The sequence below is a fragment of the Diadema antillarum genome, unplaced genomic scaffold (assembly GCF_040938485.1).
Source record: "Diadema antillarum isolate AM-2024a unplaced genomic scaffold, OU_Dant_1.0 seq00000161_RagTag, whole genome shotgun sequence".
Lineage (NCBI taxonomy): Eukaryota > Metazoa > Echinodermata > Echinoidea > Diadematoida > Diadematidae > Diadema > Diadema antillarum.
Window position 1 is genome coordinate 42937 of NW_027271232.1, and position 19974 is coordinate 62910.

The window sequence follows — 19974 nt, forward strand, 5'->3', positions numbered from 1 at the left end:
CATGTTACTGGATTCTCCAATTTTCCTCTAACGTCACTGATAATGTGGTACAGTACTGGTCTACTAATTGTTGCTGCGTTATGCCATAATTAAGTCAATCCAGTGCCAGCTTTGGACTTGTATTTACTGTCATATGTGGTAGCATTCATACTCGTCTTCAATAGCTCTCATCAATGTTGTCATCATAGACTGTCAAGTAATCTCATTGTTATTGTTTTGATCATGGTTGCCATTCTCATTGATGAGAATTTTTGTCTCTCTCCTATAACAGTTAGATGTGTGTTTAGTTTGATCATCATTCAGATGAATTTATTATGTAGTGGAATATATCAGGATATACTTGATAATGACCGGTCAGCTAGGTATAGTAGTACATGTAGTAGGTAATAGAAATATGCTACTAGTAACTACCAGTGTGTGATATGCCTAGTTCACTTCATAGTGCTGCTGGTTTCACAAATGGGGACGTTTTCAATAGATCAGTTAATATGGCTGTTATGCACAATGTGACTGGAGTATCTCCTTGTGTACATATACAATGTATATGCTACAGCTGTTTGCTATCATACATGTATTTTGTCGATGATAGCATATTATGCAAGTAAATAGTATTGTCTGGCATCTCTTTTCTGTGGGGATCAGTGGCAGTATTTTGTACTTATACAGCAAATACACCTAAAATCACATGATACCTTTTAAGAACTTGAGAAATACATTGTATTAACAAAAATGTAGTATATGATGTGTAAATATGCAGAATATACAATACACATTTACATTCTGTGTGCATTATATGTATGGTATGAATAGATCTGGCTTTGATGAAGATTTCTTTGCCAACAAGTCTGCCACATGATGACAATTGATATTTTGAGATGACCTCAGGACACCAATAAAGATAATGATCTCTCATTTCAGATTCCATAACTTTTTGATTTGGCTATGTAGACAACATCTCCTTCAAAATGATGAGTGTTGGTATTTCTCCACGCAGAGTCAGACACCCATGTAGGAAAGGGCCATGATGTACAGGGTGTTGATTGTTGGAGCTGGACCCACGGGGGCCCTGATTGCGAATGGACTGCGACGAGAGCTACAGCAAAAAGTTGCCATTGTGATGTGGGACAAGTCCAAAGGCACAGGTGAGCAGGATATGGCCCACAGATATCATTCATTTCACTGATCAGGACCACTTGCTTGTGACATACATGTATTTATATATTTATATATATTTGGACTTTTGTTTGTAATTGTTAAATGACAAACTCACTTTAATACATGTATGCAGATTAAGTTAATGCAGCAATACATGTATTAGTAGAATACATCAGGGAAAGTTTGAGGAAAATCAGGCAATCAGCTCAAAAGTTGTGAACTTTTGAAGTTTCTGTGCAGTCACTGCTTGATAAGAAGACTGTTACAGTTTATGATGTCACATGCTTCGAGCAATATAAGGAAAATGTAAAGAGAATTTCAAAAAAATTTTTTTTTTTTTTTTTGGAAAAAAATGAGCAAAAAAAATGGGATTCCAACAGGATTCAAATCCGAGACCTCCGGATTACTACTGCTAGCCTAGTGCTCTACTGACTGAGCTATATAGAAAGCCCTAGTACATGTTAGTCCAACAATGCTCATATGGTCAGAAGCTATAGCAGTGTGTGTTTGTGTGTGTAGGTGGGTGTGACACATGCACACTTAAACCTGACATAAACCCAAAGGATGAATCAACTTGGGGATAAATGCAAGGTATCACCGAAGTGATGCAGAGTTTTGAATATGTAATAAATGCAAACAAAGGGAAACTAACTAGAAATGAATATAATATATACTCGTGGAAAAAAGAGCAAAGAAAATTTGTAGTTCAGGACTCGTAGTTGTGTGAGTATCATTTTGTCATCTCTCCCTGCTTCTTCCTTTGTCCATCTCTCTATCTGTCTGACTAGGAGGAAGGATGAGTACGAGTAGATCACCCACTGATGAGAAGTGCATTGCTGACCTGGGAGCTCAGTACATCAGTGTGCTTCCAGACTATGCTACAAAACATGCAGGGTAGGATGTGAACAGGCATGGAGAAGCTCATATTTATAATGATTATGTCATATATTTTGCAGGGTTTTACTTTTTTCCCCTGAATTTCATGAGAAGGTTGATATTGGTATATTCAACGAGGCATGACGGTATTGACTCTTATCCTGGCACAAATGTGACATATGCACGCTTACATTTCCGTGTTCATTACTGTACTCCACTGTCACGAATTTAAGCACTAACTTAATTGTTGGGAAATCCTGATTCACAAAAGAAAAAAATAAAGAGATAAAATTGACTCACTAAATGCGTGGCATGCAGTATGTGGTATAAGATTAAAGTTTGTCACTAATTGTGCATATGAAATATGTATTCAGAAGTCTGTCAAACCTCTTGTCTCCATATGATTTACATGTATGAGATTGCACATTTCTGGCCATGAAAGAACTAATGATATTCTTTATTTCAAGTACCAGTATGTGTGATTCCTTTGTTGTTCCATGCTTTCACTTCTGTGGGAAGGAAGAATAAGTCTGAAATATCAATTGCTGTAAAGTGCAGTGTTTCGTCGTGCCATCTGTATATGAAACTCGGCTCATGTAAAGTCCAAACTTCATATATTGTGCAGATATTATCTTGTGAGCCTGATGCTGTTCATCAGAGTAACATACATTGATGAATCAGATGGCAAATATTCTCTTAAATCATCAGTGCTGATCATGTAAAGACACCCTTTATTTGATTGAAATCCATGAACAGAAATTGCTTTCTGTTCATGCACGGCCACTGAACATCCTTTATAGTACAAGAGGTTATATGAGTCAAGTAAATTTCCACAATCCTTTGTAGTATGTAGGATTGTACACATGATATATGCAGTACATACCTTTTTCTTCTGCTCACCAGGTACTACAAGGATCTGTTGGACAGTGGTTTGATCAAGTCTCTCGCTGGCAAAATTGAGGGCATAAGAGAGAAATACTTCAACCCTGACACAAAGAATTATGTTACTCCAAATGGAATAAGTTCTATCGTCAAACACTACCTCAAAAAATCTGGTAAGCTAACTTAATGTACCGTGAAAGTTTATGGAATATGTGTTGTCTGAAAGTTTGCATGGCAATGTATAAATAAGGAAGACAAATTTGTGGTAACACCATATGTATATTGTCCTGGAAAATAGAGAGAGGAGAGTGGAGGAGGGAAGGTCATAAGGGGAGTGTATTCAAAGAAAGGCAGATAGTGATAGTGGAAGGTCATCAATGAGCTTGCAGTTGATACAGCACTAATGAAGATGAGAGAATAGGAGACAGGGGTAACTTATAAGGAAAAATAAAGACTTTAGTGAGAATAAGGTATAAAGGGCAAATAACTTGATGAGAAAGATCATCCAGAAAGAAAGAAATGAAGAGAGGAGGAAGGAGAAGGTTGAAAAGTTATGGAGATGAAATCATGGAGAGAGAGATAGCAGTGACAACGATGTGAAATTCCAAACCATGTACCATGAAATGAAGTGAGAGAAGATGAAATCAGTAAACGATAGAAAACAGGGTCTTGGATGGATCTAGGGAAGGAACCCTGTGATTATAAAGAATATGTCACTGAATATGCGATGCTTCATTGTGTCCTGTACTTGCGATTGGATCTCATTTTAATAACATGAAAATTATTTGCATGAATACTTCACCTCTATCATTATAACTTTCATTCTTGACAGCTGAGGCTTTTGTTCTAAGAAAGAGATTGGAATAAGATAGAGCTGACTTTTGGCAGCATGATTGATTGCTTTGTCTTTTATTTATTTATTTTTATTCTATTTTTGGTCACACCGAGGCATTTTGTACAATGAGTGCGTTAGGAAATGATACTCTGCCAAAAATTAGCAATGAGTTTATTTTCAATGAATAAGTCATGTTATGGCTGAATAAGTGATGTAGTATTGTATCTACCACACTGTATTGTAGTATTGACTACAAATTGCCTTGATTTGGCCTCTTCAGTTGACATCTCATGTCCATGTTTATATGATCGATTCAAAAGACATTGTTTGCAGAAGTTGGCGGGAGGTATGACTACAAACATTGCAGCTCAGAACTTTCTATACAACTCTGGGTAGCTGCATCTAATATTGATGTATGATTGATTAAGGCACAGTTAGCCATGCTTGAAAAACAAACTTTGCTCAAACAACGTGAGATGTACAGCCATGTTACAGAGAATTTACAAGACATGTAGTATGCATTGATAATGTTGTCATGGCAACATGCAACAGACTGTGAGCATTGTTGTATAATTGTTGTAATGGTCGTAATTTATGTGAGTGAGTGACTGTGTGTGTGTGTGTGTGGGTGTGTTAGAAATTATATCATCTATTCTAAAATACAACACATGAGACTGTTGACTATCTTTTCTGCTGTTTTGGATGAATTGTTATGTAATTCATTCTCTCTCTCTCCGATCTCCTCTCTTCCTCTCCCTTTCTCATCTCCTCTGTCTTCTGTGTTTTTTGGTGAGTGTATGTATCTGTCTGTCTGTCTCTATCCCCCTCTCCCACTTCCCTTTTTGTCCCATTCTAGGGGCAGTGGTGAACTTTGACCACCACTTATCGAGGGTGGAAGTAGACAATTCCACGTCAGCTGACCACCCAAGGTTGGCTGCATTCTCGGCAGACTCGTCAACTGAGGGCGCTTTTGATGCCGTCGTCCTTACGATGCCCGTTCCTCAGATTCTCCAGCAGGAGGGCCTAACCCGACAGTCTCTAGGTAATTCTCCACAAGAAGAATGTTGATTCCTTCTCTTGGGACCAGTGTTTAATGGGTTCTGTGTAAAAATAAATGAAGTCTTCAGATATATGAATATGGAAGACATTTTGTGACAATACTACTGTGAACACCGTATATTTCGCGAGGTTATTATTTTCTTGAATTTTGCAAGGTGGGTGCTATTTGGAAATTTAACAATACACGAAAATATTGACTCTAATCTCAACACGAATGTGACATGAAAGCACACATGTCACAGATCATTATTTGTACTCTGTGATGGCAAATTTAATCACTTGCAAAATTGTTGCAGATTCCTAATTATTGACTTAAAAGTAGACTCATTAAATATCATGTTGTATACAGTAATCTGTATGGGATGTTAACTCGTTGAGGACAGGCTGATTTTGCTACAATACACATTTCCCATAGACCTCTGCCCGAGTATACTCGGGACTCGTCCTCAACGGGTTAATTATGACAATTATGCAAGATTTAATTGCTTTTGTCAATTACTGCAAATGTTCATTATTTCACAGTAGGTTATACTTACTTAAACATAAACTTTCACCTCTATCAGAATGTCTGCATAGCAGCAAAACTTGTCTTTAGCCATTTACACCACTGCCTCTCCCTGGTTCCTGTTGACAGATGAGAACAGTCCCCTGAGACAGAAGCTTGAGGAGGTCCAGTACTCTTCAAGGTACGCCCTGGCCCTCTTTTATCCCCCTGGTGTCTCTATCGACCTCCCCTTTGTGGGCAAGTATGTCGAGGGAGACCCGTGCATCCGATGGGTGTCTTTGGACAACAAGAAGAGAGGTGCAGGTGAGACCATGTGTGAATTTGTTGCTGTATCACTGTCACTGGGTGAAATTCGACTTTAAGGACTAGAGTTTGGAGGAACCAAGGGTTTGTGATGAGCCAGGGAAATTGGGAAGTATTTTACTAGTATTGTAGAAGCAGAATATTGGGCAAAATGTTATATTCCGTGTGTGTGTGTGTGTGTGTGTGTGTGTGTGTGTGTTGTGGGGTTTTTTTTTGGGGGGGGGGAGGGAGCAGGAGGTATTGATAAATCAAAGGTCAGTCAGTGATCAGAGATTAGAATCGAAGCAAAATTTTGTGTTTCTTGTGAATGTTGTCAGAGTCACGAACGTAGTGGGAAATTTGTATCACAAAGAGTTTCAGTGTGCCATGTTTTTGCCTACACTCCACAAGTCTATCACAGGGACATAGGTGACTGAGACACCCAGAGCATTATCTCCAGGCATCCATTCAAAAATTTCATCAAAGAGAATGATAATGTAGTCTGCCACTATCTTGATAGTGAAACTGAGTGCAAATTAGACTTATTTAATTTCAACCTTTTAAAGACTTGTCCCATGTACACTCAGGCAGGCTTCTATGAGAAATGCGTGTTGTAGCAAAATCAGCTCGTCCTCAACGGGTGAAGCAAATTCTCCCAAGACTTGGAATTTATCTGGCGAGTTAATGGCAATTACGTTTTGCTCCCTTGCTTATGTGATTTTTATCCATCCATTGAGGCAAACATACAAGAAATGTGAAGATACCGGTAATGCTCTTGAAATGTGTGTGTCCTTTATTCTTGTTAATTTGGTATCTGTCATGAAGATGACTCCGTTGGGCCCTCGCTGGTAGTGCACACCAGTGTACCCTTTGGCATCAAGCACTTGGAAGAATCCAAGGAAAACATTCAGCCAATCATCTTGCAGCATCTGAAAGCTGTCATCCCCAACCTGCCAGAGCCAGCAAGCATCAAGTGTCAGAAATGGAGATATTCACAGGTACACTCTGCCATTCTCTCAAAAGCATGTCCAAACTGAACAAATATTCAGTTGTCTGTGTAGGTGTAGCCCCCCCAATAGCCAAAGTTTGAAAACAAATATTGCTCTTCATCGGAAATTCCAACTGGAATATCTATAAGTGAACAGAATTTATGCTACCATTATCTGCAATATGTTGTCAGTCATAAAATTATGAGAGCTTATGTAAATATTGAATCCATTCATTCACTTCATTTCTGCTTCTAATGATTAACTCACCTAAATTTTTTATTGCTGGAAGATAAGTAAGTTAAGCAACTGTCAGACACTTTTTGCCATTGATGTTGATATGCCTATCATCAAAACTCAGTCGTATTTGTGTTGAATGTTACGTGGTTCTCATGGTTGATGGTCACACACTAAACCAATCTCAGTGTAATGATTCAAAGAGTAGTCATTAAATCTGAAAGAGAAACTCCCACTCAAAGTATTCATGTCCAAGTGTTTTTGGATTCAAAGACAGAGGAATAGACACGTAAAAGTGATAACATATGCAAGGAAATGTCTTTCCAGCCATTTCATTTTGTTTCTACCTTTTTGTTTTCTTCTACCTTGTATGTTTTTGTGTTTCCTTTGTTCTGTCATGAATCACCTAATCAGACTGAATAATGGCACTATATAAATCTCATGTATTATTATTGGTATCAGTAGTAGTAGTAGTAGTAGTAGTAGTAGTAGTAGTAGTAGTAGTAGTAGTAGTAGTAGTATCATCATCCTCATTATCATTATTAATATTATAATTATTTTGAAGTATTTTAATTGTCTATGTATTTATCCTTTGAATTTAAAAATACTTCCAAAATGTTGGTAGTGACATTGGCAGCACCTAAAAACTAAAACATTTTCCCTCATTTGCTGTGTCTGTAGGTCAGCAAGCCAATGGAGGGAGCCCCAGGTCATGTGACCATCTTGGAGCAGCAGTCTTATTTGCTCCTGGCTGCTGGGGATGGTTTCTCTCATTCCAACTTCGATGGTTGCATCGAGTCTGCGGAGAGCACTCTGAGCAAATTGCTGGAATTCTTTCAGAAATCTTCACAATTATAGTGGCCCAGGACTGCAGGATTTTCCTGTGATAGAAATATGCTTTGGGGCCAGTCTATTTCCTGTCACACAGGAAGCTTTATATTGAAATGATAAATATGTTTAGCCTGGATTGTGTATACTGTTTTCACGTCTTCACCATGAAGGGTATTATTTTGTGTTGTCTTTTATGGTAGTCATTACTACCTTTATGATGGAACATGCTTGGGAAATACATCCCAACTGTTGCACGGCCTGAATGAACCACCGAAAAAGCAGAAGGAATTTGTCCCTATGGACCTTTCATCACAATTGAGGACCAACTAGAGGCAACATACATGTACCATGGTGTGTGACTTTAAAGGGGATCTTGCAGTGAAAAGTTTCAGCAAGGTCTGCCTTCCATCAGCATGCAACAAGGGCAATTTGACTGTATCTAAGTATGTTTCTAACATGGAAATCAATACTGTGATACTGTCTTTTTTTTCTTCTTTTGATTCCAACCAGGAGGATGTAGGCGTACGAAACACAAAATATCACCTGAAACAAAAAGAGCGGTGATATAAAAAAGTAAGGATTGCCAGTCTTGCAAGCCATTAACTTGTGAGCATTTTACTTGTAATCTCATGTGAATGCATTTGTCACTGCTGTCCGTGCATTTTGGTCACAGTGCACCAGTACATATTTATCACGCATGGCATACATTTACAATGCGTTGCAACTGGTACATGTATTGTTATTAATATAGTATGGACTGGCCTTGAGGGGGATACGACATTTATTGCCTGAACTAGAATTGTATTGCCTGAGTCGAAGACGAGGGCAATACTATTCTAGTAGTGAGGGCAATCAATGTCGTATCCCCCGAAAGTAGACAGTCCATATCATTATTATTGCCCATTTTCAGGCATTTCAGGCATCTTCGAGCATTAACTTAAATCATTACAATGTAAACTTCCCGATTTACAGTAACAAAATCCACTCGGCGTCAGGTCGAACCCAACACCACTGCGCTCAACTACACCCACATGCTTGCACAACCCCTATGCACAATTCAGGTACGCCGCGCGCTCACATGCACAGTCGCAGTGATCATCCTCTTTTTTTTACATACTGTACTAACGTATGGGAATTTGCCCTTCATTGCGAAACCTCTTCGCAAGAAACTCTTATTTCTTTGTGTGTATATGTAAACCAGGAAGAAGGACGATACCCGCTAATGTCGCCCACTGGAAACTGGCGGTTTGTGCATGTGTTTACATGCAAAGTTAATGGCAAAACCCGGAAGAAGGATGATACCCACTATACTAATATTGCCCGCTAGAAACTGGTGGTTTCCCAACCAATCGAAATAGCAACTATGATTGCCCAGCAAAACCACCTTATATGAGTTATAATCAGTCGTATTGCCCTATTGCTCACTAATGCATCAGTGGCTACTTGCGTTGCCTTTCCCAAGTCTTTTTGTCCTGTGGTTCCAGCTGCTCTAGCCTTTCCTTTGAAATGATAGAGATGTCCTAAGGATGACCAATTCAATTTATCATAGGCTCTGAACAGACTAACTTATTGAGGGAGTTGGAAGAAAGAAGCAGGGAGTGATTCCCTCTCTCTTTTATTCAGGCCAGTATTTAGGTAGAAATAGCAAGGATTGGCGGTCTTGCAAGCCATTAACTGGTGTATAAGTTTTATGAAATTTAAGACTTGGCATTACAGTGCACTCCCGTCATAATAAACACAGTTGCAATGAAATTCTTGTTCCAACAAAATCAGAATTCAGGTCCCAAAATCATCAGCTATATATCTTTATACACAATATTGAGTAGTTATAACGAAAGGAAACTGCCAATCACAAGGACTTTGTTATGAGGGGAGTACACGGTAATTTATGGATATCTTTGAGAAAATCATATACGAGGTGTGCTATATTTCTCTGTTGGCAACAGTCTTCCTAAATTTTCAGTAGCCTACAGATATATGCCTTCTGCCAACTTTCTGTCAGTGTCATGCCTGATAAATTCAGGCATGAGGGCTGATGCTTGTCTGCAAAATGTAGCCTGAAAAAGTCCAGGTATCATTTTGGTGTGCAAATGTACAAATTATCAGAGCGGAGGATGATACATGTATTGTATATATATTAAGAGACACGTGTGCAGCATCTTTGCTATGCCATTGAAAGGTCTATTGTGTGTGCTGTGATGACACCTCAGGAGCTTATATGTAACTCAGATTCTTGACCTTAGCACATGATATTCATCAACAAGATTCTGTAAACTTCTTCTTTCTAGTGTGAGGCAGAAATGTATTATTACGCACAAACTCAAAATGCAATCTGTGTGTACGCAGATTTTGATACAATGTACAATTGTATTCTATTTTTGTGTGTTTTGAAGATGCAGTGAAGAACTTTGAATGAAATCATGCAGACTGCAATAAATATGAATATATTAAAGTGAAGACAAGGACAGTCCAGGTTGTATCTGGTTCTTGTATAATGCAAACTGACATCCGCATCTGACATCACGGAAGCACTGGTGCTTACGATTAGCTTACAATACTTGTAACAGCGATGCTCATGGTCCGGTATGAAAAGCCATGTCTGAATCATTGTAAAATCTCATTACATGTATTATGAGTGTCTTATTATGAATCTTATTGAAACTTCACCCCAACCTTCATCCAGCTTGCAAAAGTTACAAGTGGATACAATCTTTAAAGTATTGTGGAGGAAATTATCTTTTTAAGGCCTACATGAATAGGTTCTTTCATCTATTAAAGGGAATTTTCATTTTATGTACAAGTTGGCATTAAAAAAGAAAAACAAAACAAAGAAAGAAAAACACCAGTAGAATGATGGACGATTCACCAGACCAGACACGAACTAATGCAATGAAATTTCTGTTTCATGTTTTCACAAAAGTGATACTTACCACAACCACATACATGTAGGTAAATGTGAAGAGCTGTCCAGTTAATAATGAACATGGTAATAACATTTTTTATTACGAAGAAGTTAAAACTAAGGTCCCAAAATAATGATGTCTTTATACATCTTTATACACTGTATACATCATTTGTTCAGATATAACAAAATTTTTTAATATTTAGATGTAACGAAAGAAATATGTCGGTCCCGAGGACTTTCATTACCTAGAGAGGCCTGTAGGCCTATTTATATCCAAATTAGAGGCGATGATGTCCTCACCCTCAAACATTCCCATAAATATGTACCGGGTATTTAAAAATGTGCAAAATTTTGACCAATGTAACTTTCCCATGTAAGCATGTGAAACTCCCTAAAACCTGGTAAATTTCCTACTTAACATCCAATAGTACTGAAACTCTGTAATTTTGTTGTGATTTTACTCTACCTATTAAAGATGGGCCATCCCTTCCCAATAGCACAGAATATGATATATTCCACCAGAATGACAAGACTTCTGTAAAGCTATAACATTTCTGTGATATTTGAGGGTTGTAAGCCATTAAAATTCAAATCATGCACCAAATGCTCACCGTAACGTATTTTGTGTACGAGGCACAGCTGCATATACTGTACTAATCCTCCTGTGGTTGTAATATAATACTTACACCGTAAGTCCCCCACAAAATTACAACGAACCCTCTGCAATGATAACTTTAAATATAGTGAATCAATCCAAATACAGTTTCAGGATATGAAACTATAACTCATTGCCCACATCTTATAGAAAACCCCATTCGATTTGCTTCATTGGGCAAAGAGAAATGAGGAATTTTGTTGAGCATGTCGGGAATCTCTTCCCTCCAAGTTCTGTCTATTGTGTTCACACACAAGAGCATCCAAGTGCTAAACTTGGAAGAATCAGACTAACACGCTTTACAACAAGCCACATATCTCTGTGACCGCTTAACCAAAATGAATGGAGTTTTCTGCAAAATAGAGCTGAGATGTTATATTTTAAGACCCTGAAGTAACATTTAGATAGTTTAATCATATTGGGTGTTATCAATGCGAAAATCTGATTGTAATTTTTGGGGGGACATACTGTACTTTGAACAAAAGATATGTATGTTAAAGCTGTCAGAAAGGAAGAACACACTAGCTTCATTTACTTTGTTATCTATGGCAAATAACAACACACCACTTACATGAACTACATAAGTGCATCACACGGGTCTGTAAAACTAGACTAGTAGTTTAGATTTGTAATTTTTTTGTAGTACGAAAAAATTATTTGAATCTTAACGGTCAATTTAACTCAACAAATAAAGACCCCCTGGAGTTCAACTAAGTGTTTTCTTTAATACTTAGTGTTCTCATCAAATTTTCAAAAAATTGCATGCAAAAGGGCAGATATGTCTTTAAAGTTAATTCATGCCTGGGCTGACATAGCACTTGAAATCTCTAAAGTTGACTCTTGATCAACAGTACTATAACGTTCAACACTACAAGCACGCAAAATACAGCTGTACACACAAATGCACATATACTTGGTATTGCATATCATCTTGTTATTTAACCCTAAAAAGAACAGTCAACTAAGACAACAAAGCATACTAGGACATGATTTATTTCATCTATAGACCACAATATACACATAATTTTCGATGTAATACAATAGAAATATATAAAGAAATCAGAGTTCAGTGTTCACGTTCCAGCACAACAAATTATTAACATCACATACATTTTTTAAATTTTGATTTCGAAGAATGTATTCTGAGGATACAAAAGAATGAATAAGTGGATATAGAGCACAGAAACAAGAAACATGTTTTCTGACAATATCACGCTGAAATCTACCGGACAACACAAATTACCGTTTGATTTTCCGTCTCTATATTCAGTTATTGATCCACTCATCCACTTTATACAAGTTTAGAAGGAATGGTTGCTCAAGAACAACAAGAACAACAACAAATCACTTCACATTGGTGTAATTAAGTCCAACATTTTTGAGACTGGACTGAGTACCACTTAGTTACAAAGCAGTGCAAGCCTTCCTTTTTTTTGAAGGGTCTGAAAATCTTTATTTGAGTGAGTATATTCTCTGGCAAAAATATATATGTTAGTACATATGTAGGTTATCTTTGCTGGTATTGCAAGCACTGATAATCCAAAGAAAGTTACACAAGTAGAAGAGTTCTTTTCCAGACCTTGTAGGCCTACATCCAATAATCAGTTGATATTCACTGTCTGATTTCTAATCCCTTTAACTTTGATGTCTAGTAGACTTGGGAATAAATGACATAATTCTGGTCAGCATGTACCATACCGAAGGGACTGAACATGAATGGAATTCATTCTTTTGAACTCTGCAACAGTAACAGAAACTTGACAGAAAAATACAATGTGTGTATTCACTTGAGAATCTAGTGCGAAATTGGAACCATGTACTGTAGCGAAGGGTGCGGACAGGGTAAGCATACCACTGATTTCACCGTAACTACACTGTACTAGTAATGCTATCCAAAATCTTCACACTCTACATATTGGTTTAAAAGAATCAATCTAAACCCAACATTTTTCTGAGTACATTGGACTACTTCAGAAGGGTAAGAACAAACAATCAAAGAAGTAGGGTTTACTGCGCATATTTCACTACCAAGTTAAACACTGCCAGGTCACTGGAGATTGCATGTACAGTTGTATATAGGTACCTTCCAACTGGCAGAACACTTGGGTAAAAAAAGAAGGCATCATACAAGCATATATAGTGGTTGAGACAAATAGAATTTGCAGACTTAACCTTGAAATCAACACTCTGTGAAATTACAAGAGCTTGAGACCCAAAAGTAAAAAAAAAAGAAAAAAAAGAAGAAAAATCAAGGTTAAAAAACATGTCACACCATCACATTGCATAAAATGTCAGTAGCCTCATGTACATGACGTGGCAAGAATGCAACATGCCTCCAATGGAAAACATATAGACATGATTATCAAAAGATACCACCAGGAAAAAAAATCAAGCAGCATTAGAAAGAAAACTACAATGTATTATTACATGTACCATGTATTAAACAAAAAATGCTGTGATGGTGCAATGTCTAAAGGCAAATGCAACAGAAGAGCACAATGAAAATTCAAGTGATTAATTCGAATTCAAGAGTAGCAATGTCACTCAATGTCATAGTAGTAACAACTTACATTATGTTTAACTGTACTTAAAATTGTAACTGTCACACTCTTTCTTCTTCTTTTTTTACAAGAAACCCTTTCAAAGTTTTTCTAAGGACAGATCGGATGTATACACTTGTACTGTGTCTTCTTTGCCTTTCCTGCAATCATAGCTCCACCAACTGCATATCACATCACCACAACTGAAATATTAGAAGCTGAACTACAGCTGTGTATCTCCACCAACTGTTTCATGAAATCCACGTGAATTAGCACAGCAAAGGCAAACCACCCTCTGTGAAAGGAACTATGTTACTGGCATTTTTTTTTCACCCAACCAAAGTCAACAACCAGAGCCAATTTATGGTTAACTTGGTCATATGTACTCCTTTTTTGGAGACCTGTTACACATTCACTACCTAATCAATGATACTCTAGTTTGCATTTAATTTTGAAACACCATGTAAGGTGAGTCTGAAATCCAAAAAAAAAAATTAAAAATAACACTAAATGATAATAATAATAATAATAATAATAACAATGATAATAATAATAACAATAATAATAATAATAATGCGAGGTAAGTAAAAATTCTTAGCAAACACTATATAGAGCGATCATATCTCTTGTGTTAAAATACATGTTCTTCTCTTTCATAAAATGCATAGAATCTTCATTTCTTTCTGAACAGATTTGTACAGAAATACTTCACTACTCTCCACTTCCAATAAAATGTATTTGAAATATCTCTTTTTATGGATTGACACCTGCTAATGGGTCCATCCCAAATGAAATACAACATGCTCATTCATTACTTACCAGCACACTTAGACATAAATAAAGTATACTGACAACAGTTCAGAGGACATTGTACATGGCATTAATATGTTGCCAAAATCAATTCTGATCAGCAAAATGATGTCCAGATATTATTGGAGAACAATGCTCCACAATTGATTTGAGCTCTAATTAACCCCTTGAGGACAGGCTGATTGTGTTACAACACATATTTCTCACAGACACTTGCCCAAGTATATGTGGGACTTGTCCTCAGGTTAAAAAATCAATGTTATTACCCTACTGTGAATACACACTTCAGAATGTAAAATTTGTTTCAACATTTCTATAATTTCATACAATTCTAAAATATACTGCTGATATTGCTTCAAAAAAATCACAAATGATAACCAGCTGTAGGGTATTTACTGGAAAATTGAAATGATCCCAGTCAACAGATTTTTCTACATTTTAATCTGTAACCTGTACACAGGAAATCAACACCAAACATTTTATTCCCTCACATTGAGTACCAACTATTCATCTCACAAAATGATGAAAACTATTTCATATAATCACATCAAACTATTCTCTAACTAAAAGTGCATTTTCTTTAATAAACAGATGTCAAGGTGTCTATTCAAAAGTAATATATAATCTCATGAGCAGTGATCAGATGGCTGTGAAGTGGTGAAATATTTTGAAATATTATGATAAAACATCACCGAGAGAAGAGATAGATTTAACCCATTCTCCTCCAAGATTCAGAAACTCCCATAGACTCTGCACAGGTCCTATAGGATTCCTATTGTCATGGGTTAAACTGTATATATGCTCTCTCTCTCTCACCTCACAAAATTGAATTTTTCGTGCAGTAGGCAAAATCGGTAAAAGACCTTGCTAGAAATTTGTGCACCTGCTGAATAATATTTTGTGTTAAAAAAAAAGAAGGTGCATACAATGATGAAATTTCACACTTGATATATGTAGTTCTTGTGATTTGGCACATTTTCTTAGTCTTATTACTTTTTTTACATTATTGCCACTATCATCGTCTATTTCTTCCTGTATCTGGTGTAAACATCATTTGACATAATGGTAATTATGCTGAATTTCAATCTATGAAGATTATCTATCCTCCTTCCTAAACTATGGGATTAATCATGTATTATGAAACACACAGAGAAAGAATTTTATCTTTCTGTCATGTATGCCTGAAATTTGGTATGTAAATGATTGTTTCCTTAGTAGATTGCTCAGTTCAAATGCTAATCCTCTCATGTTTAGAATCAACATTACAGTCGCATAAACTTGCCAGTTTTCACAACTGCCATATAGTTAAATATTTTCTTGTGTCTGTGTGTCGTTGCAATATTGCTATAGAATGGGCCTTACGAGGAATTCTGCATTATTACTATGGATCTGATGTAAAGTACTGAAGAAATCCTGAATTGAGTAATTTGAGACAAGGACAGGAAATTGCCGACAAGATAAGATCGCTGTGAAGAGCAGATTAAGATTATGTCTCATGAAGGGCATGCTAGATGAGGCACTGTTGCACAGAGAATCATGAGTCATACCCACACTTGGTGCTCGATTTCAGCTATAACTCGTTTTTGGCTTTCTTCTTCTTAGGCTCCTTCTTACTACTGGCTTTCTTTTTCTCCTTCCTGCACACCCCCTGTGGTCCGCTGCACACTTTCTTCTTCAGCTGGCCTTGGAGGTAGAACTGGTAGAGCTCCTCCTCCCCAAAGTCACCCAGGTAGCCCTGGCACATTTGCATCATCCTGTGACAAGAGGTTAAAGGTCAAGAGTCATTTGTTCTATTCCAAGAAAATGTGTCAACAGTCATGCTTCATACAAAGTTATAACTTTAGATTGCTCACACTCATGATTTTACCCCTCACAACACAGAAAGTGATTAACAAAATTAATCCTATGACACGTGTAAGTTGATATTCTACTTTTAAGTAATGCTAAAAACATACAGAGAATTGTTATTTTTCAGCCTATGAAAGTTCAGCCTTTGGTCAAGCATCAGCAGAGGCAAGCTTCAAACATGCCTGAAGTTGACTGCCACATGGGCAGCTAAAGCAGGCTGACTTTAAATCTTTAATTTCAAGTTTGTAGACACAGGATGACCTACAGTGTGTAAGCTTTACTTACAGATCTACTTTTCTCACAGGACTTCAATGATTTCATAGAAAAATTGTCATTTGCTAATCTAATATTCTGTTTCATATTCAATGCAAACAAATAGGGTGGCATCACAAACTCACATGAAATGTGAGTCAAGATTTCATGATATAGCTTAGATGACAATATCAAAAGCATTTAAACCTCCTCTCCCATTGTGGCATGATTCTGGTACACCAACAAAGGTTCAGCTGGAAAATACAACAACGCAATCTCTTATTGTGAAACCATACTACTCAAGGAAATTTCAAACCCCCAATTTCAGCTGAACAGATGGGTAGAGTATATAAAGCTTGACAATAAATTTTTATTTCGGTGGCCTGATTGGGCCACCAAAATGTATCTTTTCTTAAAAAGTGGTCGCCCGACAATTATTTCTGGTGGCCCTGGGCCACTGCCAATGTTCAGCTTTGGTATGGGTTATTCTACCACTGCTATTATTCTATAATTATTTACCTGATAATAACTAAAAAAGTTGTGGTGGGGTGGGATTTTTGTTGTTCTAAAAGGAAGGAAAGTCCCCTTTTAATCCAGACAGCTTACCTGAAGGGCCATTTGCCTCCTCCTTGCATGATACCTGGAGTGTCTGCAATCTTAGATCCAGGGCCTGACAGTCTCTTCTTTCCATTAACGTCTTTGATTCCAACACTTTTGAATGTGGAAAACAAATACAAAACAGAGAAAGACCATGCATTTTAGACTTCACATAAATGTTTTCACTGAATGGACTGAATGCTATGCTGAAACATAAGTGGTAGGCTTACACTAAAGTACTCATCATAGTGATCAATTTAAGATTTTTCCACTTCTACCACTCATGGCACTGCTAACATTCTATTTCATGTACACATATTTTGATAAAACTTAGTGAAATAATTGGAAATGGTGTCCTTGATGTACATGAATGTTGGCACAACACAATAGAGTAGGAATATACATGTAGCTGAGCACTATCAAACCTGCACACTACGAATGCACGCATCCACACTGGAAAAAATTGGTACACAATGTCATATAATCAATACTGAGCAGGTGCATTTGTTCATAAATTATTCATAAAATGACCACTGAAATAATTCTGTAAATATCATCAAAATGTTTGCTTTATGTATCAATATACCACTTTTTTAATATCCCCCCCCAAAAAAAAAAAAAAAAAATATTGATGTAAAACATATATATCCTGGCTACTTACTTATTGAATTCGTCATCACACAGATCCTCAAAGATGTCAATGATTTCCGACTCTGGCAGTTTCTTTTTCAGTGATGGCCTCTTCTTGTTTGCTGCATCAAGTCTTTCTACCATCTACACATGTAAAGTGTGACAAAACAATTTTCTCATTCACACATTGTTTGCATTCCTGTTTTTCTCATGACAATTGCACAATGACAAAACAACTCATTGCTCCTGTAATAATGTATTAACAGTGGATGCTATTTTTTCTTTTACTTTGGCAATATTACTTGAAATCATCTGGGACACATCTCCATATCATACAAATGTGTAAAGACAGAAAGAGAAAGAGAAGGAAAGAGATATACCATGTAACATATACCATGAGGCTATCATACTCTATCAGCATCCATATCAAACCCCCCCCCCCAAAAAAAAAACAACAACATCAACAAAATAAAGACTTACATTTAAATGCATTTTCTTTTTAATGGCTTTCAGGTACTCTGCTAGTCTAAAGATTTCTGCATGTTTGGAGGAAGTTCTGCTAATAATTAATGTCTCTGAAAATTTCCTCGGTTGCACACACATGCACAGAGATCCATGTGCTGATGTGCATGATACTGTCAATAGTGGGACTACACTTTTAAGCACAGCATTTCTGCACGCCATAGCTTCTGAGCTAGCATCAAAGAAACATTATTTCTTCTGTTTGCCCAAATCAGCTTCAGGAAAGGGCCCAATACATTTAACAGGTATTGCAGTATCCATTTTTATTTACTTGGCCAGTGGATGCAGTTGCTCCAGGCATTTTGCATGCAAGCACTACGGTACTTCATAGACACAGCAGTGGCCCGCGGATCCACCAGGGGGAGCGCACCGGGTGTGTGCCCCCTTTATTTTTTGTTTAAAACAAAAGAAATAAAGAAAAAGAAAGGGGGGCACATGTGCCCCTTTAATTTTGTAAAGGTGCCCCCCCCCCCCTTACAGAATTCCTGGATCCGCCCCTGCCTAAGCTTTGTACTTGTACAGTAGCACCTGAAGTACCAGTGTACAATTAAATTCAAATAAATATTGCTGCGCTATACTCGATTTACCATATGAGTGAGGATAGAGCAAGCATCACACTTCATTGCACCCGGAAGGTGGGGTGAGTGGTACTCCTCGTCATCCAGATCGGGGGTGGAGAAGTTGATGGTTCCTAAGCTCTGTTCCCCAGGTGGTCTTGCGGGCACCTCCTCCTCCTCTTCCTCTTCCTCCTCCTCATCCCCCTCTTCCGGATCCCATTCCTCCTCAAAATCATTGGTTGGTGGAGAATCCTTCTCAAATCCCCGGCGTGGTCCCCTTTTCAGGGGCACGTCTCCCTCCTGTGCACTGGCTACATGAATGCTGATTAGACACAAAAGGAGAAAAGCTAGGAGAAATATGCACCGAGTGGTTTTAGTTGGGCCGAACATGATGTTGCTCGCTCGTTGACTTTGTAAGGGCTACGCAGCGATGGGATTTCGCTCACGATCACGAGGCGCCACAGACACGGGTAAGTTACGGCGGGCGGTGGTGTCAGATGCCCGCTGCCAGACACTCCTATGCGTACCAACAAACACCGATTGCCCACAACATTAGCAGCTTCCCGTACCTCACAACAACAACTTACTTGTCAGCAGGGGCGTGAGTTACGCATTTAATGTCTCCTGTAACCAGACGAACTTGATTTTATCTACTAGACGACACGATGGTAGCCACCGCACTGCAGAACAGAGTACAGATACAGTGTATCTTCCCTAATTGTATTGTGTCAATGCAACGGACGAATCATAACAGGACACGCGTAAAGACACGTCTACTACGTACATTGTACATGTACCCTTATACTCGACCTCTACTGCGGGTACTCCCCCATCGTCGAGGCACGTGCACCCCTCAGCGAACATCCTTGGTGTCATCATTGATGTACCTGGTACTAGTAGATTGGTATCGCTGCCCTGTTAGTATGTTGGGTAGGCTTACAGGAGCAGTTACCCTCGAAGACGGGATTCAGTGCATGAAGTAAGAATTAAAAAAAAAGCAAAAACAAAAC

General features: G+C 37.8%; 2 protein-coding genes across 2 annotated transcripts; one reads left to right on the plus strand and one right to left on the minus strand.

The window, feature by feature from the left end:
• Positions 1-1003: 1003 nt before the first annotated feature.
• Positions 1004-7675, plus strand: LOC139727975 (renalase-like). Its single transcript, XM_071638946.1, has 7 exons — positions 1004-1142; positions 1944-2049; positions 2935-3086; positions 4605-4790; positions 5442-5615; positions 6420-6592; positions 7499-7675. Exons 1-7 carry the CDS (start codon positions 1022-1024, stop codon positions 7673-7675), a joined length of 1089 nt encoding a protein of 362 aa, XP_071495047.1. The 5' UTR covers positions 1004-1021.
• Positions 7676-14399: 6724 nt separating this feature from the next.
• On the minus strand, positions 14400-19668 carry LOC139727976 (marginal zone B- and B1-cell-specific protein-like). The gene is made up of 4 exons (XM_071638947.1): positions 18995-19668; positions 17917-18029; positions 17265-17369; positions 14400-16312 (listed from the first exon to the last, which is right to left on the minus strand). Exons 1-4 carry the CDS (start codon positions 19352-19354, stop codon positions 16129-16131), a joined length of 762 nt encoding a protein of 253 aa, XP_071495048.1. The 5' UTR covers positions 19355-19668; the 3' UTR covers positions 14400-16128.
• Between the last annotated feature and the right edge of the window lie 306 nt (positions 19669-19974).